The sequence below is a fragment of the Rhinichthys klamathensis genome, unplaced genomic scaffold (assembly GCF_029890125.1).
Source record: "Rhinichthys klamathensis goyatoka isolate OS25496 unplaced genomic scaffold, OSU_Roscu_1.1 h1tg000404l_1, whole genome shotgun sequence".
In the NCBI taxonomy this organism is placed as follows: Eukaryota; Metazoa; Chordata; class Actinopteri; order Cypriniformes; family Leuciscidae; genus Rhinichthys; species Rhinichthys klamathensis.
In genome coordinates this window covers 1,290,918-1,311,925 of record NW_026606905.1, presented here as the reverse complement: position 1 = coordinate 1,311,925, position 21,008 = coordinate 1,290,918, and the positions used below count along the sequence as shown (strand labels likewise).

Here is a 21,008-nt window from a genome sequence, read left to right as displayed (position 1 = left end):
ACAGGTGAAAAGCTCTGGGCTTGACACCATGCAGAGAAAACAGACCATTTCGAGGAGTAGAGCCGCCTGGTAGACGGAGCTCTAGCCTGCGCGATCGTGTTTAACACTCCTTCTGGGAGGCTAGCGGGTACCCGTTGATGGCCCATGCGTGCAGGGACCACAGCTCCGGGCGAGGGTGCCAAATCGAGCCCCCCGCCTGAGAGAGGAGGTCTCTCCTCAATGGTACAGGCCATGGGGCAGAGCTGGTCAGCTGCATCAGGGCAGGGAACCACGTCTGGTTTGTCCAGAGCGGAGCTACGAGCAGCACTGGGCATCCGTTTTCCCTGATTCGTTCCAACACCTGAGGCAGGAGCGAGACAGGAGGAAAAGCATATAGGGGGCAGCGGGGCCAAACATGAGCCAGCGCGCCCTTGCTTTTCGAGAAAAACTTCAGGCAATGAGCGTTTTCGTGGGACGCGAATAGGTCCACCTGTGCTCTGCCGAACGTTTTCCACAGCAGCTGAACCGTCTGCGGGTGCAGCGACCACTCCCCTGCTGGAACATTGTTCCTGGACAGTCTGTCTGGTCCCACATTCAGGTGACCAGGCACGTGCGCTGCTCTCAGTGAGAGCAGGTTGTGCTGAGCCCAGACCAGGAGGCGTTCCGTCAGCCTGTGAAGGTTTCGTGACCTGACGCCGCCCTGGCGATTTATGTATGCCACCACTGACATGTTGTCCGACCGGACCAAGACATGGTGGCCTGTTACCTGGGGACAAAAACGCCGTAGCGCTTTGTCGACTGCCATCATCTCCAAGCAGTTTATGTGAAGGAGCTTTTCCCGTTCTGACCACAGGCCAGCTAGCGGTCTGCCCTCGAGCAGCGCTCCCCACCCCGAGGTGGAGGCGTCCGTAGACACCACCTTCACACTCGAAGCGGTCCCCAGACTCACACCTGACTGATACCAGTCGGTTATTTTCCAAGGTTCCAGAGCTGAAACACACAGTAGGTCGACCCTGAGGCGAAACAGACACGCTGTCCATGCCCTGGGTGGAACCCGCGCTTTCAGCCACATCTGCAGTGGGCGCATGCGAAGCAAGCCCAACTGGAGTACAGAGGCCGCTGAGGCCATCAGCCCCAGCATTTTCTGAAACCTTTTGAGCGGAACTATCGAGCCGTGGCTGAATATTTAGTCCGCGCTCTGGTGACAGGCGTGCCGTCATGGACAGCGAGTCTAACACTGTTCCCAGAAAGGAAATTTTCTGACTGGGAGACAGTGAGCTCTTTGCCCAATTGACTGTGAGGCCCAGCTCCTCGAGGTGCTCGAGTAATGCGGCCCTGTGTTCTATGAGCTCCGATCGTGATCGAGCTAGAATCAGCCAATCGTCCAAGTAGTTCAGGACTCGCATGCCCTGAAGTCTCAGGGGTGCGAGCGCCGCGTCCATGCACTTCGTGAATGTACGAGGTGTTAGGGACAGGCCGAACGGCAGGACTGTGTATTGATATGCCTGGCCCTCGAAAGCGAATCTCAAGAATCGCCTGTGATGGGACGCTATTTGTATTTGGAAATAGGCGTCTTTCAGATCTATTGACATAAACCAGTCCCCGTGGCGCACTTGCGCGAGGATTTTTCTGGTCGTAAGCATTCTGAACTGGCGTTTCACAAGCGCTCTGTTCAGCTGTCGCAGATCTAAAATGGGTCTGAGACCTCCATCTTTTTTCGGTACCAGAAAATATCTGCTGTGTAGGCCCCCCTTTGCTCTGAGCTTGAGATAAAGGTTCTATAGCACCTTTGCTCAGTAGTTTCGCTATCTCGGCTCGAAGTAGATGAGATACTTCGTTTTTCACCGTCGTCTCGACGCGCGCCGTATAACGGCGGGGACGTTGAGCGAACTGTAGCGAATAGCCTCTTTTTATAGTGTTCAGCACCCATTCTGATACCCCAGGAAGCTGTGCCCACACGTTCGTGTGAATAGCTAGGGGTAGAATGAGATCTGGGCTCTGGCCGAGACATAGTGACGGCAAGGGAGCTCCGGCGTGCTGTAACGCAGACACTGTGTTTACAGTGTGTGAGGCGGGGGGCGCGCCGATCGCGGCGGGCAGCCTGGCCGCGCTCAAAACCCTTATAGCAGTTTGCTGAGGGAGAGAGAGCGGGGGGAGCCCCGTGGGGCTTAACATGTCTGTGAGTGAATGTGGGCGCAGGACAGCGGGCACATTTACTGCACTGAAAAACACCGTCGAGCTGAGCTGACTGAATGCGTGTTGGTTTCTTTTTTACAGAACCCGTGGGACATGTGGTGTGTAGTGTTTGTGGGCACTGAGACGTAGGCACATTCACTACATTTAGTGCACAATCGACATGAGGCGATTTTGTTTGTGCGAGCCCTGCATTTTTGCGGGCTGTGTTTGTGTGTAGAAATGAGCCCTGGGTTGTGGGCATTTTCAATACACTCATAACACCATCGGCTGTGGCCGGAATACCAGAAAATACACCGTTTATGTGATTTATCTGGGTCGCCGTGGGAACAGCATTTGTGTGCAGGCAAGCGGGCATGGTACTGGTTTGCTTACAGCAAAATACACTGGAACAGTCACATTTTCTGGAACTGAACGAGCGAAAATTTCAGTGGAAGTCTGGCCACGGCGAGACTGAAACACCGTCGATTTCCTAGGAAGCTAGGAAGACTTGTGTTGGTTTCGTTTTACAGAAACCGTGGTAGTGTTTGTGGGCACTGGGTTGTGGGCACATTCACTACATTTAATGCACAATTGACATGCGTCGATTTCATTTGTGCGAGCCCTGTACCGTGGCGGGCTGTGTTTGTGTGTAGAAATGAACACTGGGCTGTGAGCATTTTATTACACTTATAACACCATCGGCTGTGGCCGGAAAACCAGAAATACAATGATTACATGATTTTTCTGGGTCGCCGTGGAAACGGCCTTTATGTGCAGGCAAGCGGGCCGTGGTACCAGCTTGTTTACTGCAAAATACACTGGAACAGTCGCATTTTCTGGAACTGAACGAGCGAAAAGTTTCGGTGGAAGTCTGGCCGCGGCGAGACTAAATTTTTATCTGCTGCGAGAGCCGGGATCGAACACGGGTCTCTCTTGCGCGAGGGCTTCGGGTTCTGCCACTGGGCCACAGGGAGAACTACATTAGCGCAAGCAGATAAGAGAGCGTCATCACAGTTTTGTGTGTGTCGGCGTTTGTATGCAGGTGTGCGTGTTATACAACAGGCTCATTGCTGCAATAATGACATTTTCAGCCGCTCAAACTTGGAGCTGAGAAATGTTTGAGAAATGGAGATTAGTCCGGCCTCGGCGGGGACTAAAACACACTCTTTTCTCATTTGCCGGTGACGCACGCCCATGGGGGGCGGGGTAGATTTCTTATAACGTAAAGAAAGCTAGCCGCGGTTTTAGGGCTCGCGGTCTTGATGCTGGCCCGTTTCCCTGACGACTCGCGGACAGAAGGGGGAGGTCCACAGACTCGCCTGTTGCGCGGCGGTTGCGCGGGCGCCTCCCAGTCGAGGCCAATGCTTTCCACGGCCTGAGAGAGCAGACGCATCAGCTCAGTCTCAATGCCGGCTCTCTTACCAGTGGTTTGGCGGGAAATGCTAGCGGAGGGGAGGTCCACGGAGCTCGCCCAATCCTCGCTATCAGATGCCAGAAGAGAACACGCCTCGGTGGGTTCGTCGAACTCGTGGACGGACGCGGCGGCACGCGGCGGCCGTTGTCCGTCAGTGAGCGACTCGAGCGAAGCCGGCGAAGCTGGCGGGCGAACCGGCGAGCTTTGGCGGGCTGGAGAGAGCTCGGGAGCGCGCTGGGCGCGGCGCTTCTTGCGGCGCGGCACAACGGCGGGCTGTGGTGAAGGCTCGGAGAATGATGCCAGGCGAGTCCTCAGAGTCACCATAGGCAAAAACTCGCAATGAGGGCATCCGCCGTCAGCGAGCGCGATGGCCGCATGATCCTCACCCAGGCAGGACACACAGATGACGTGACGGTCCCCGTCGCTGAGTGGGGCGCGGCACGAGCCACAGGATGGCATCTTTAAAAAGACGCAGCTCTTTTGTGATGAGAAGTGTGAGTCGCGTCAAGTAAGCGAGCAAACACTCTCAGCAGAGTAAGGATACAAAGTGATATAAAAGGATATAGAACGCCGGAAAGCGCAGCAGGTACGGCAGTTGAAGGCGGCGAGGCCAGCGACTCCAGAGCTCGTCCCGCTGAAAAGCTTGCTTCGACGGCGCGGCTTCTCACTCCGGATCCAGCGATGCGTGTGCTTCGCTGAAGAGATGAAAATCAGCTTGTACCAGCCTAACGAGCATATTTATAGAGTGAGACCACGCCCTTTCTGGCGGGACGTGACGATATGGGCGCGAGTTGCCCCCATTGGTCATTACGTCACGCAGAGTCTCTCTCGATAGGCTGCTGCATTTGCCGCAAGAGCAGCCAATAGGCGCGCGAGCTGTCTCGCCTGTGTCTGCTTGCTGCTGCAAAGCGTTTTACATTAATAAAAAATTAAGGATAATTTTTGGCTTCAATATCTCGTGGAAAACAGGTTTTCCCCTAGCGTAAGCTATTACGCAGTACGAGAGATACTCTCGTAAGAGAACACGAGTAGACACACACAAATGTTCTAAAACTCGCGCATGACATGGTGTTCTAAAAACACAGCGCTCAAGTTCAAATCATTTATAATTTTTAAAAACACTCGATCTGATTCTGGATCAAAAATGTATGGCTGAATTTGATTGTTAGCCATTGTTTGTTTTAGTATGTCACAGCTTCCAGACGCTCTCAACGTAAAAGCTTCGCGCGCTCGTGATTATTTAGCTCCGCCCACACGGCACACCTCCACCCGCTCGGCTTTTTCCGGAAAGACTCGGTGCCTATCTTTCTTTTATAAATATAATAAAACTAAAGACTTTTTGGAGATTTGATGGATGCAATATTACTCTATAGGTACTCAAGATTAACATGAGATTGACTGAAACTGAGTGTTTCACCCCCCCCCCCCCCCTTTAATTAGGGCAGTTTCAGTACTATGCTGTGGTCGAAAACCTGACTGAAATTTATCTAAAAGACCACTTGAAGTCACAAACTCATTTAATTGAATAAATACAGCCTTCTTAATAATCTTGGCTATAAAAGAGAGATTTGAAATAGGTCTATAGTTGTTCATTATAGAAGCATCCATTGTTCTCTTTTTTAATATAGGCTTAAATGGCAGCGGTTTTCAAGGACGTTGGAAAAATGCCTGATTGCAAAGAACTATTGACTATTTGCTGCAGGTCTGTTACTATAGAGCTAAGAATTGTTTTAAAAAAGTCTGAGGGCAGTATGTCTAGACAGCACGTGGAAGATTTAAGATGTCTAACTATTTCTTCTAGGAATTTTTGATCGATTACATTAAAATGTGACATAGTAACCAAGTTATGTCTTGGTGTGTGTAATAACGGTAGAGAGTCAGTGTTAGACTGTGTAGTACTGATAGTCCCTCTAATATTTATAATTTTTTCACTAATAAAACACACAAATTCATTACATTTCATAATAGATGCGAATTCTGATGTTTGCTGTATTGGATTTGTAAGCTTGTCAACCATGATAAATAAAGTGCGGGTTTTATTAATACTATTATTGATCATTTCCGATATATGTTGCTGTCTGGCCCTGCATAACTCAATATTAAAATTGCCAAGGCTTTGTTTATAGATGTCGTAATGAATTTGTAATTTAGTTTTCCGCCACTTGCGTTCTGCTTTCCTACATTCTCTTTTAAGGGCGTTTACCGCCATGGTGGTTCTCCATGGTGATTTTTGTTTGCTCATATTTCTCTTTACTTTTACCGGTGCAATACGATCGATGACATTCAATATTTTAGCATTAAAATTATCTAGAAGTGCATCAACTGACTCAGCACTTATTGTTGGGGATCTGGCTATAGCTTCTATAAACTGAGCATGAGTATTTTCATTAACCCTCTGGGGACGGCAAACGCGCCGGCGCGGTTTGCTGTTTTTTTTTCCACATAGCAGCAACATAGACTTAAAATACTCCGTCATTTATGGTCATATAAATAAAATCAATACATGATTATAAACTATAGAGGGTCTTCTTTTTTTTGTGTACACTCACATTAACATCAAAACCTTGTGTTTTTTTTTTAAATAAATAAAATAAACAGGGTGCGCTTTCAGCTCACTCTGTCTCCGCAAAAATCTTTCTGAAACATGTCTGGAAAATTAACGGAAACTCCGCTTAATACTTATCACACAAACATGAAACATACGTCTAAAGAACGCTTTAAATTTCTTCTTTTAAATAAAACAATTCACATTTAAAACAAATATTCTCCTGCAGTGTAATCTGTATGAAACCAAAGAGAAGTACAGTTTCTCCTGTCTCAGCTCATTATCGTTAATTTGTTCACACCCACTCGCAGAGCGCGCTATCCATAAGATAATGTGTTGAGGCCATATGCAAAATAGATAAACGCCCCCAGGCAAATGCTGTAAACTCTGTAAACACACTATATTTTTTAGTCAGATTAATATTCGGCTATGAGGAATAATCCTGGGACATTTACCACAGAAGTGCTGGTTTATTTTCACTTCGAGGAGGAGCAACAGATTCAGCTGAGAAGTGTAAGTGTTTTATGCTTGTGCTTTGTTCTAATCGCGATATAGAATAACGTTAGTGTCTGTAAACGGAAAAATAGCATACTGTTTAAATGTGAATCATGTTCCTGTGTGTGTGTGTGTGTGTGTGTGTGTGTGTGTGTGTGTGTGTGTGTGTGTGTGTGTGTGTGTGTGTGTGTGTGTGTGTGTGCGTGTGTGTGTGTGTGTGTGTGTGTGTGTGTGAAAATGAATGAATGAACGCACAGATACACACTGTTACATACGAAATAAAAGAACATTTCGTTGACTAGTTTTGGATAAAGTTTTTCAAATCAAATAAGCATCAAATAAGCTTCAAATAAGCTTCAAAATAAAGACATCAAATAAGCTTTTGTTAGGAGTTTCTGCTCATATGTTAAATATATAGTATGTTTTGTCAATAAACTAATCAACTAAGATGTTTGTTCCAATGCAAGCTATATCAAAATAATGAATCCTCAACTTTGAAATATGTATGATCAAACTAAGACATTTATGGAAAAAGACAATTTTCTTTTCAAGATGTTTCCAACTCTAACTTTGAACTGAAATAAAACCATGTCTATATGGTTAAGGGTGTGTGATAGAAGTGTCCAGACGTATGCACCCTGTATTTTAAAGAAGAACATTAAATTATTTGCGATACATTATTCATTCACAAAAAATTCAGGGACATTATTCATGTCCCTAAAGGTTGGAGTTTTCCTCATTTTTTAAATTAAGGCATTAAGATTTTTTATTCCTCTTTTTAGTCAACTTTAGCATGGGTGTGTTCACTTATTCTAAGCAGTGTGTGTGTATATATATATAATTAAAAAGCAATTTTAACCAGAAACCAGTCCTTTGTTGTGTATCTTTGGATTATGTTGTGTTGTAAATAAATCCAAACAATCTAAAAGCCATTCTTTTTTAAATCTCCTCATTCTTTGTGCAAGGCTCCTCATACTGATATGGCCTGATAGCACCTAATAGGGCCATTATGGGAGGGTATTTGTCTTTCTCAGGTGTGAAATGCCATACATATTAATGAGAGATCACGCCTCCTCGCATAAAGCTTTCTCAAACAAAACACGTCATTCACATTCTAAAAGACTTTATTGACTTATCTGAATGAGTAGTCAGGATGATTCTCACATAGTTTTGGAGCAAATATTCTAGACTATGTGATACAATTTTCAAAAGTCTTGTGAAGAAATAATCGATGTGTTTTGTGGCCTTATTTCAGAAACTTTTATTTTTAAGTTTTTCAATAACCATGCATAAATAATATTCTCTCAAAAATACAAACATGTACATACATGTTGCTCACATATTATGGTAGCCCCGTTTGTGCTATATAGAGTGAATTTACACCTTTGCCATTAACCCTTTAGAATCGGCTGTGTCGTCGCCGACACAGACCAGCAAGCTGTATTCATTGTACCGTAACTCTGCAACCGTTCGCACTATCAAAACCATTCAAATTGCCCCCGACAGTAGACAACATGCGCTTTTCGGCAATATACGGCTTATTACGGTAATTCCGTCTGCAAATGACAGCAGCTTTCTGGCAGAGCGGGAAGGAAGGATTTGAACAGAGAGATACGAAGTGCGGCAGGTTAGAGTGTTTTGGATTGCATAAAATAGTAAAAGAAACTAACAAATACATCGCGAAAGAAGTGGTAGACAGCAGAAGAGGGGATTGGGATGATTTTTAATTAAACTTGGGAGGCGGATGGTCGTTACTCGTTCACGTATCTTTATATGTGGTGTATGCATGTGTGCCTATGAATGGACGCATTTGTATGTGTGCGTGTATGAAAAAAGTGTCCTAAATGAAAACTGTGCAACCCAATGTCACAAAAAAGACTTGTATCTGATGTATTATACTTCATTTTTCAACTTTAAAGTGTTAGTTCCTTTCGTTTGTGATTTTTCTGTTTTTTTCTAAATAAAAAATCAGAAAATTTATTATCGTTTTTTAAAACTTTTGTCTATTTAAATTCTATTTACAAACTCACCACACACAATAATGGTCAATAACTGTAATTTGTTGAAAGCTAATCTTTTTCTGAAAAAGATGACACCTTGCACATGAAGATAGCACATTATTTTAGAATTTTACAGTCAAAAAATCAAAATGTGTGAAAAACACCTATTTTAGATTCAGGTTCTAAAGGGTTAACATGTTTATAAATAACTGAAAAAAGCACAAATGTCAGTGCATGTCAAAACATCCCAAGGGCCCCAAAAACCCCTTGGTCCCCAGAGGGTTAATGTACCTTTTCTTAATAAAAACAGTTTACTGGCAAATTAAAGACACAAAAATGATCAGACAGGGCTAAATCCTTAACCATGACAGATAAAATATCAAGACCTTTAGAAATAACCAGATCTAAAATGTGACCATGAGTATGTGTACGCTCTTTCACATGTTGAGTGAGGTCAAAAGTGTCTAGAAGTGCAAAAAATTCTTTGACATTATTGTCTGTACTATATTATCTGTATGAATATTAAAATCCCCTGTAATAATAAACAACTTAAAATCAACCGATATAATAGAGAGTAATTCAGCAAAATCTTCAATAAAATTAGCAGAATATCGCGGTGGTCTATAAATCGTTAAAAACAAAATTTTGGGAGTACCCTTCAATATAAAACAAAGATATTCAAACAAAGTAAAATGACCTAATTTATTTTCTTTACACTGATATGTATCTTTAAATAAGGCAGCCACCCCTCCTCCTTTCCTACCATTTCGACATGTAGTCAAATACGCAAATTTTTCAGGAGCTGTCTCATTAAGGATAGTAGCACTACAGTCCTCTGTAAGCCATGTTTCAGTGAGAAACATAAAATCTAAGTTATAGGATGATATATTATAATTTCCCAAGAATGATTTGTTGGCAAGGGATCTAATGTTAAGTAAGGCCAATTTAATAGATATAGTGGGGGATCCTAAACTAGTAGGTTGACGTGGTACAGTTAACAGATTAGACAGATTTATTTTATTAGTTAGTTATTTTATTAGTTTATTAGTCATCACGATTCCTTCTATTTCCAATCATCACAGGAATAGAAATACCGGGTCCTAGCTTATACTCAACACAGTCAGCAAAGTTATTTTCACAATGGCAGGGACCCGGAACACATCACTTAGTGTTTTTTGTGCTCTGTATAGTTAATGGACAAGATGCTTGATGATGTGGCAGTTGTCTAAGCACTCGTTTTAAAAAACGGGGTGGGGAGGGACAAAGAGAAGATCGAGGTTTGCTCACTTTGGTTAAAACTAACTCCCTCATAGATGAATGTCATGAAGGAGAGGAGGGTGTATGTAATAATTGCGGGGGATGCGAATGAGGTAGAAATGGTAGTGAGAGAGTTGGGTGGTGTTTCTGATTCTGAAAGCGATTGTTTGTAATTGGAGAAGCTGGGATGAGTGAAATGGATAATCTGCCTATGAATACTGTCCTTGTTTCTTGTCTTATTTGAGAAAGGCATCCCAACATCATGACGTATATTAGCACCAAGCAAACGGCACCCCATGATATTTGGATGTACCCCATCTGATCTAAAATGGTCTTTACAGTTCCAAAAAATATTAAAATTGTCAATGAACCTTATCCCATGGTTGAGGCAAGCCGATGTCAGCCATGTATTCAGCCCGAGGAGTCTGCTAAAAGATTCAATTCCTTTTCCCATAGTTGGAAAGGGACCTGAGATAAAAACTTGTTGTTGGAGATTATTTATTTCCTTCAATAGCAAAGAGAAATCCTTTTTTAGGATCTCAGATCCCGTTTTCCTTTGTAGAATGTCGAAAGACCCAGTGTGGATAATAATCTGCATGTTGCTTGGATATGTGGAGAGAACAACTGGCAACATTTCTGTTAGCTCTCTAACCGATGTATCAGGCAGTGTTAGATTTTCAGTCTTTGCCATTCTGATATGTTTGGTTATATCATCCCCAATCAAGATCGTATCTAACTTATCCGTAAGGTTAGCAATGTTTCTTCTTTCGCCCATACTATAGTAGTTTTAGGGCCATTCCTTAGATTTTGTTTGGACCTTGTGCGAGTACTGTAGTATGCGTCCCTATACATTTCATTCTGAGTCAAAGGTTCGTACCTATTTTGTAGCACGATTTTAGGCGGTGATCTGAGGACGGGCGCTCTCATTCTTGATTTCCCGTTTGACTTATCCCTGCGTCGCACAACATCAGACCAGGTCCCCGCTGGAGTTGACGCCTTCGGTCTAGCCCCGTACCTGTGCCAACAAGACGAGCCACTGGGGAAGGTCGACTTGAAAGCCTCCCCGGCCAAACCAGTAGGCTCATTTTGTAAATTTAAGCAACTACTAGACGCACAAACTGGGTGCGGATGAGGAGTCAATAAAATTGACGAGTGTCTGTGACCCGTTAAAAATACAAACACATTTTTTTCACGGGTTTATTTTAACGTGCAAACAGCAGAACAGATCAACAACATAACCTGGATTCACATTAAATGTTCACGCACTTGGCAGTGACAACAGAGAAAAACAGAATAAAATAATATAAATAAAAAACATAAAATAGGCCTACACTAAATATTTTTTTTAACTTAAATAATAAACAAATTAAGATGACAAAAAGAAATCACTGAATCTGTTTGAAGCTTTGAAAAAACTTTGAAAGCTTTGAAGCTTTTTTCCCTCTCCAGACTAAGTTTTTTCTTCAAATAAAAATAGCAGGCCTACCTCAATCCACGCATTGTCTAGTTTTTATTTAAAAAAAGTAACATGTCTACATGATGTGGGGTTAGTCTGGAGCGCAGCCTGGCTGTTGAGTTAGACCCACGGCAGAAAGTACCCTCTCCGATGGCACAGATGTCCCGGGAACAGCAGATGTCTCGAGTGGCCAGCTTCGGGAAGCTACTTTCATTTGCTTGTGGATGTTTGCTTCGCAAGTGATATTGCATTGTACTTGTAACCACTGCTGTATTTAAATACCGCGTAGCATATTTTGCAATTGACTTCGTCGCCCTTTCTGTCGAAATGGTCCCACACAGTAGGCCTACTACTTCGCTCGCTCGCTTCATTTTGCTTGCTCATCTAAATATGTCTGTAGGCACGTGTGGTTGCGCGTCGACGCGCCCCGTGAGGTAACAAATATAGGCTATATGGTATTTTTTTAACCATGCAGCAAAAAATATATATATATATTTTTTAACTTTCCGTTTAACTGATCAATATTAATCGGTCAAAAATTTTACTTTCGGTTAACGATACTACCATATTTCTTCAAAAGCAGATCGTGGAGACATTAAATCATCCACGATCAAAAATCGTGATATTGCATAAGCACAAGTATAAAACGACTGTTATGTCTGAAAACAAACAAGTAACGGAGTTTACAAAACTGTATCGCACGCGTGCTACAGTTGTACATTTATTCATCGCACAGACCAATCTTTTCGTTGATATATGTCGCACTGTACAGCCCTGTACAGGACCCTTTTTAACAAACGTTTGGTGTAGGTCTACTAGGCATAGAGATATCTGAACATCTTTGCCAAGCGCAAACCAGTACAGAAGTAATCAATAAATTATTGGGGAGGGTCATGCTTTCATTCACAGTCATTTTGTAGGGTCATAGAAAAATGTATTGCTGGCAAAGGGAGGGTCAAGTCTATTTTGACTATAGATCTCAAAACTCCTCCGGTAGCCCCTTAAATAAAAAACGAACAGTCCCCAAGTAATATTAATTAACTACATGTACTTACTATAGAGTTATAGTTAGGGTTTAGGTTTGGTTTAGGGTTGTTACTTGTAATTATGCATAATTTACCGTAATTACTATAGTAAATACAGGTAGTAATGTGTAACTACGTCACCTTAAAATAAAGTGTTACCCTAATTTCTGCTCACCTTCAGCAGAAATGGTATCCCACATTCTTTAGAACATTTGCAGTACATTTGTGGCAGATAGACACAGGTGTCATTATGTGCTAATCTACGCTTTGTAAACAAAGCGAAAAACGCTAAGCATTTTGACAGCTTTGCCTTTATTGTTACCATCAAGCAACAGGGATAAACAGCGGCTGCAAATTAAAAAATACAGTGTGAACACAATCCAGCAGGGGGAGGGGGAGTTCGAATTTGGGTTCAGACCAGGTGTGATCTGACCAATCAAACTGAGATTCAGTCCTCTGTTGAGAATGTAGGTAATCACCGCAATACTGATATAGAGCCATATTGCCCGATTTGATGCATTTTTTTCTTATCTATCTGGTCTAGCAGGGTTTAAATTTGCACTGTCAATGGGTGTTGATATGGTCATGCTCTGACAGATGAAATGAAATGACTGATTAATTATTTATTCTTTTTTATTGGCTGCTACCATACTGGGGTTTACTTCAACATAACCGTTATGTGGTCAGTGCAATGTGGTCATCTCTGTTTGTGTTCCATGGAAGAAAATTAGACCTACAGCTTTGAAGCGACATGAGGATGAACAAAATTAAAACTCATGCTTTAATTACCAGGATGAAGCTGGGGTTGTTGCGGTTCCTCCAACTGAAGGACGGGACACTGATCTCAGGGTAGAGTTTCTCATGCAGTACCTCACAGCCATTGTGAGTATGGCCACTCAGAATGAGGCGGGGTTTGAACCACCACAAGAGCTGTTATTGAAGAAGATTGTCTGCTTTTATTATTCATATATTGTATATAACGTTTTTGGCTTATTCTGGTCAAGAAGACAGACATCTGAATATCTTTGAAAGAGTTGATGCCATGAACCTCAAAGACTTTGTCAAATGCAGCTTTTCCTCAGAAGCGATCATTCGTTTCCACATGGTTTGATATAAATATGTGCATCGCTAAATCCCAGAAATTGTATCAACATATGATTTTGGAAAGCTTGTCAGAGGGTAAAGACTGAGGACGAGAGTACAGCACCCCTCGATTAAAAGTAGCTAATCTGGTTAACGTCACGTGTCACCATATCCGGCTCCCTGACCAAGTCTACACGCTCACAAATGTTCTAATTATGACAAACAAAGTGTAAACACAGTAAATAAGATATTCACTGTGCAGTCTGTTTCTTTGATTATAATTATTTTTGCAATTGACAGCCAAGCATTTTTTGCTGTATATATTCCATTCACAATTTCATTAAAAGTTTTGTTTTTCATGCTGCTAAGAAGACCAACAGCTATGTATACTACAAAGTTTCAGGAGTGACAACCTTATTTAATTACGGGCTTGAGTCTGATATAGTCTTCAACAAGCATGCTCAGCATAACACTATATTGGTCTAAAAGAGATAAGTGAGAGCCACAGCTAGCTAAGGTGAGAAAGTAACGCAAATTTAGTGCATTACTTTCCATAAAAAAAATAACTAATTGTTTTGTTTTTTTGGGAGTAACACCATATTGTAACGCATTACACTCCCAACACTGCTTAAAATTGTGTTTACTGAGCATCTTGTTTTTTACCTTTTTAGAGGCATTCTTAGATATAACATCATAACGTTCCTGAAACAGCTGGTACCGTTCATCCAGAGGGGCTGCGTCCACACCTGTACACATGGCATCACTCACTCTATACAGAGGGTAATGCTAGGAAACATCAATGCATTATTACAGTGAAGAAAATAATACTGCAATTTCTAAATAAATGCACTTATTAGAAATACCATAAAATACTACACCTTACTAGAACTACATGTGAATAATAAAAATCTATTTTAGTTATCGTGATATATACAGAAAAATGCACACCATCTCACCTGTAGTAGAACAGGCGCTGTTGGGGCAAAATTCTCTGTGTCCCTGCACTGGCCATCATGTTGTGCACCCTAACAGAGTTAAAAGTACACAAGAACACCCGCAATAGAATCAGTCAACATCTGCATTACAACATTTTCACATATCCATAACATATTCACAAAAAAATCTTAAGGCTAAAAGTTGATCCTAATGTGGAAATTTAGGAGCAACTCTTAACAATTAGGGGTGTGTCACTCTTAATTTTTTAGAACTTGTACATTTGTCTTTTAATAGAAATTCACAAAGCATTTTAACGCTAAAAGTAGCTCCTAAACCTAGAGAATCTCAAAAAAGATCCGTAGCACGGCTGCTGTTGTCAATACGTGTGTCACATATAGTGGAATATTACATTGACTTTTTTAAAAGGCATCACCTGTATCGCAAGGGTATTTTATGTGCAGTTACTCCAGTTTGGCTTTCTTTGTCTTATCTTTGGCGGTTCTGTATTATTATTCATCACTATATGCGTTAGTTTAATTGAGTGAGGGAAACTGAATAGAATTAGCCGTAGGAGCGTGCTCAGAAAAAGTGCCATTCTCTATATTAACAAGGTCAACCCTGAGTAAGCTCTTATTTTAAGAGTTGCTTAGTAACACTTTCTCTTATGAGTTTTGTGAATAGGCTTTAAGCTAAAACTAAAATGCTAAGATAGTGGCAAGATAACATTATTTATAAATATAGCCCCTGATGTGGTTTTCATAACAAATTCCATCTTAAATCTTCACTGATATCTACAGTTTATGAAACAGGTTACAGTAGTGCATAATTGTGCCAAAAGGAACTAGCTTTCAAAGGAAACTCCCTCTTACTGTTAGACTCACAGATAAGTCCAAAAATTATTAGGGGTTTAAGCACGAAGTGCTGAAAACCTATTGTAATTGTCCTGATTTGTATTAGGGGTTCAAGCACGAAGTGCTGAAATTTTCATTCAATTTTCACCTACTTTTTCAAACTCCTCCTAGACCCTTTGTCCGAATTTTACCAAAATGGAATTGTATCATCTCCAGACCGTGCCGACTAAAAGTAATGGATTCCGTGACGATAGACAAAATCCTCTTCGTATACCGCAGCATCAAAGTTGAGGCATGCTGCTAAAATGACTATTCAGGCTTTATCTCTGCAGTGCCTTGACATTTTGACACCAAACTTTGTATGTGTCATTGTCACCACACTCTGACCACATCACATTGATTTCGTAACTGCGCCACCTATTGGTCGAAAGTGATAATCCATTAAATCATATTTGTAGTTACTGTTTGTGATTTTTCAGCCATTTTGCCAAAATTCATCTTTAAATGTCTTTAATTGCTCCTTGCTGCAGTTGGTCTGATGCTCCCAGCCATGTTGCATATGTTATCGTCTTCTTGCGCTTGGCCCCGATAATTGCTGCTTGCAGCTATATTTAGGGGCCAAGCACTGAAAGTGCGGAGGCACCTATTGTATCTGTTCCCGTTCCTATTATTATCATTCTTCATTCTTCCGACTGGGAGTCTATGGCAGCCCATAGAACCGCTTGCGGGAAAGTTGTAACGGTTTGACATTCTGATAGAGGACAGTCCCAACATCAAATACACCAATTTTGGTGTGTCTAACTCATTCCCTCTAGCGCCACCAACTGTCCAAAGTTTCACTCATGTTTATGCTAATAACTTTTGAACCATAAGGCCTATCAACAAAATTTTCTTCTGATCCCTGAGCTTACGACGATTCGATTGCAGCCTATGACGTCATTTTTCATCATAAAAATATGTCCGCCATTTTGAATTGTCCAAAAAACCTACTTTTTCAAACTCGTCCTAGACGGTTTGTCCGATTTGCACGAAAATCACACCAGATCATCTTCAGGCAGTGGGGACAAAAAGTTATGGAATTCAAGTTGATTCGTCAAACCGTTCTCGAATACCCTGCAATCAAATTTTACGTAGCGCTTGCAAAAACAGACTTAAGGCTGTATCTCCGCAACGCTTTATCGTATTCAGACGAAACTTGGTACATGTCATCACAAGCATGACCTGAGGCTACATACTGCGTTTCGGCGCAGCGCCACCTACTGGTCCGGATATATGAAAAATGTCTATTTTGGCTTATAACTTTTGAACGGTTTGCCCAAAAATCATAAAAGGTGTCTCTTTAGATTCAGGGCGACACGCCGAGTCGAATGATAATTTTGAATTATGTGCTAAAATGCTGTATTTTATGAACACATAAACGGATTGTCACGAAACTCTGTATGGGTCATCACCACGATGCCCTGAAGGAGCCTGAGAAGTTTCGAAACAGCACCACCTAGTGGTGCATTTTTTCTCTCCAATAGCTTATAATTCTTATAACTTTGGGTGTGGCCTACTTTTTCTCACGAGACTCATCTCGTTAGACTCCTGAATACTTGCCGAGTCCAACGATACCACCCATGCTAGGTTTCGCCTTACGGTTTGTGTAGCGTTGTGATTTAGCGCTTAAAAAACATTTGCCAGTATATTCGAAACCGTTAGACCGATCGAGATGAAACCACCATCAGAAGTTTGGAAACATAGGTCGTTGGCTATACGCTAATGTCAAAATGCCAAAATATTGATAGTAAGGGGTTGTAAAATCCAATCAAAGTCAGGTGTCAGTAATTTTTTAAGTGTTTCTTCATATAAATGTCTATAACTCTGAAGCGAATTGAGATATTTTCACCAAAATTGACACAGATGTATGGGCTCACTCTGAGGACACAAAAAAAAAATGGTGGGATTGAGCCTCTTGGTGGCGCTATAATAGAAAAAAACATGAAATTGCCATTGACTTCAATACAGTTCTATACAGTTCAATACAAATGCCATACTTAACAAATGCATTGCTGTAACATTACGAAACTCAGTATGTGCCATAAGCACCATGCCCTGAAGGTAATCAAAAGATTGAAACAGCGCCACCTTTTGGTCAAAAGTTATAATTTAATGTACAAAAATGCTAACTTTTGAATAAATTTGCCTATTGTAATGACACTGATCTTAATAGATTCCTTGGGTTATGCCGAAAACATAGATACCAGGTTTGCCATAATCAGCCAAACTTCCTGTCCGCAATCTTTATTTTCTTTTAAAACCTTCTTTTTCGAACTTCTCCTAGACCGTTGGTCCGATTTTCACCAAAATCGAATCGTGTCATCTCCAGACCGTGCCGACTAAACGTTATGGATTTCGTGACGATAAATGAAACCGTTTTCGTATACCATCAAAGTTGAGGCATGCTGCCAAAATGACTATTCAGGCTTTATCTCTGCAATGCCTTCACATTTTGACACCAAACTTTGTATGTGTCATTGTCACCTCACTCTAATCACAACGCATCGATTTCATAACTGCGCCACCTATTGGTTGAAAGTGATAAACCATTAAATCATTTTATAAGTTATATAATTTAAGCCATTTTGCCTAAATTGATCTTTAAATGTCTTTAATTGCTCCTTGCAGCAGTTGGTCTGAAACTCCCAGCCATGTTGGCATGTCTTGTCGTCTGCTTTTGCGCTTGGCCCCGGTCATGGCTGCTTGCAGCTATATTTTTTATTATTATTATTATTATTATTCCGCCGTAAAACGAATCGTGCAGACCAAACCGTAAATGCTAGACTTGAAACTTTGCCAGATGGTAGTACAAAAATCGAGGAGAGGTTCAGAGAATATGACCCAAATTGGCCCATAGGTGGCGCTACAGCAACCAAAAGCGCGAAACTGAAAATAGGCGTGGCAAAATACACTCAAAAGCCTATAAATCCTAAACGAAAACTCAGAACTTCACGAAAATTGGTGGGCATATGTGACATAACATCCTCAACATGCATGGACAATTTTATGTAGATCAAACCATAGGTGGCGCTATAACTGTTAAAAACATTTGAAAACCATATATTTCCTATGGTAAATTGCCTGTCTTACATTGTGAGTAACATGTCTATATATTGTGTGCACACAGTAGAAACTTCACAAAACTGTGTAGATATGGAGAACAACTGATTTTGACTGGAACTATAGATTTATATCATTTGCGTATTCTCCATCATGGATATGTTATGGTTTCAGACCTACATTTCGGGTTCGGCCTAGAGCCCAACAGCATAGTTGGCATGAAGGTCTTAAATGCTTGAACCCCGTTAATTGCTGCTTGCAGCTATATTTATTATTATTTTAGTGTTTTATTTTATATGTGATCATAAGATGTGGTTTATGATAAACATTTCAATTTAGATTTACTGCATGTCATAAGCTGTCACAGGTCAATTCAAATAAGTGTAAAGTTATTGTGTGCAGCTCAAAACTTTATAAGTCGACAAGTATTTATCTTAATGCCCTTTTTCATTTGTATTTATTTCTATAATTAATATGTGTGGCCTTCTAACCTTTTAACCTGTGTATTTTTGTGGACTGTTCTGTGTAAACTCTAATGAGAAAAGTTTTGTAGAACTCAAACTACAATCAAGAACTTTAACAAGAATCAATCACTTTAATAAATATATCATCAGCTCAAAATAGCTAAAAGTATTCCTAATATGTTGGACTTTTTTATTGAAAGTAGCCTACATTTACCTGTTGAGAGACATGCCTTCACAAGCAACTGTATGAGCTGTATTAGTGATGTTTGAGTTGAGGCATTCATCGGCTTAGGATGCTTAGGGCACAATTTAAATGTATGCTGGAAGTATTTTTTAAATTAAGAATTAAAAAATACATATTAGTAGTCAATAATAAATAAAAATAAGTAAAATATAATTATAATGTAATTAAATAAAGTATAATAAATAAAATTATATATATTATAAGTAAATATAAGCAAATTGATGAATTTAACAAACGCATAGACTATCGATTAACAACCTTGGATCGGATTATCAGCCATATCCACCTGTAGCCCAAGACTGGTTGCCCACTGAAGCTAAGCAGGGTTGAGCCTGGTTAGTAATTGGATGGGAGACCTCCTGGGAAAACTAGGTTGCTGTTAGAAGAGGTGTTAGTGAGCCCAGCAGGGAGTGCTCACCCTGTTTTCTGTTTGAATCTCTATTGACTATCATTCCTTGCTGTTCTTATTTGCTAAATTTAACTTATTCATCAACATATATTAGATATTGTCTAATATAGCCTATCACATTAATCTGACATCGCTAGCTTTTATCTAAATCATTATCGCTAGCACAACACGCTAGCATCTCGCTAACCTGTTAACCTGCCACCCGTGCTTGTCGTTTTTTTTTTTCTCGCGCACTCGCGCCTTTTATGAGTCTATCAAGCAACTCAGGTAAGTAGAATCAGTCAACAAACACGGTGAGTAATGTCTTCTCCTGTTATTGTCACTTGCACTTCGTGTCACATGTATAGTTTAGCATTCTCTGTCAGCATTGAAGGATTTACATGTGATAAATGCAGGGAGACAGTCAGGCTGATGGAGAAGATTTCAGAACTAGAGACACGCATCCAAACTTTAATCGAGGATAGTAAGAGTGCAAGGGCTTTAGATACTGCTTTGGATGCGACTAACTTAGTGAACTCTGTACATTGTTCGGTTCCAGCTGTAGAGCCTGTGCAGCAGGGCAACTGGGTGACCGTGAGACGTTGTAGTCATGGGACAAAACACCGCTCTTCCGTTCCGATAACAACACTAAACAGGTTCTCCCCTCTCAGTGAAACACAGACTGAGAATCCTGTTGAATGTGCCCTAGTTATTGGCGATTCTATTGCACGGAACGTGAAAATAGAGACACCAGCCACCATAGTCACATGTTTGCCGGGAGCCAGAGCGCCTGACATCAAAGCAAATTTAAAAGTGCTGGCTAATGCTAATCATAAATTCTCTACGATTATTTTTCAAGTCGGCACTAATGATGTTCGACTTCGCCAGTCGGAGATCACCAAAAACGTTAAAGAGGTGTGTGAACTCGCAAGTACAATGTCAGGCACTGTAATTTGCTCTGGCCCCCTTCCTGTTCGCAGGAGTGATGAGATACTTAGTAGACTGTCCTCACTCAATGTCTAAGTGGTGTCCACAAAATAATATAGAATTCATATACAATTGGAAAAAGTTTTTGGGGCAGACCTGACCTGTTGAAAAGAAATGGTATTAATCCCTCCTGGGATGGTGCTGCTCTTCTCTCTAGTAATATGGCACATAGTCTTAGAGCTCAAACATGACAATCTGGGGCTCAGGTCAGGAAGCAGACAGACTGGCTAAACCGACCGTCTGCTAGCTGTCTCACGTCACAGAGGTCAGATAAATCCCATCACATATCTTTCACCTAGATATCAACATATAGAGACTATATCTGTTCCCCGAATTAGGACATACAAAAAACTCCTAAACCCATTTAAGGATACAAATTTAATTGATGTTCAACAAATAAAAAACAGATATAATACAAATGAAAAAATGATAAAGCTCAGGTTGCTGAATATTCGATCCCTTACTTCAAAAGCACTTATTGTTAATGATATGATTACAGATTATAACCTAGATGTGCTGTGTTTGGCTAAAAACAGACGATAACATTACTTTAAATTAGTCCACCCCGCAAGATTACTGTTATAAACATGAGCCTCGTCTGAAAAAAGAA

The 21,008-nt window shown here is 41.2% G+C and overlaps 1 protein-coding gene across 1 annotated transcript in view; it reads right to left on the bottom strand.

Moving 5' to 3' along the window:
* Positions 1–21,008, bottom strand: part of mppe1 (metallophosphoesterase 1) — a 100,481-nt gene that overhangs the window by 31,019 nt on the left and 48,454 nt on the right. Inside the window, exons 6-8 of the mRNA XM_056234736.1 lie at positions 14,386–14,454; positions 14,093–14,215; positions 13,136–13,276 (exon numbers count right to left, since the gene is read on the bottom strand). Coding sequence (XP_056090711.1) covers positions 13,136–13,276; positions 14,093–14,215; positions 14,386–14,454 — 333 coding nt within the window. The remainder of the gene's footprint in view (positions 1–13,135; positions 13,277–14,092; positions 14,216–14,385; positions 14,455–21,008) is intronic.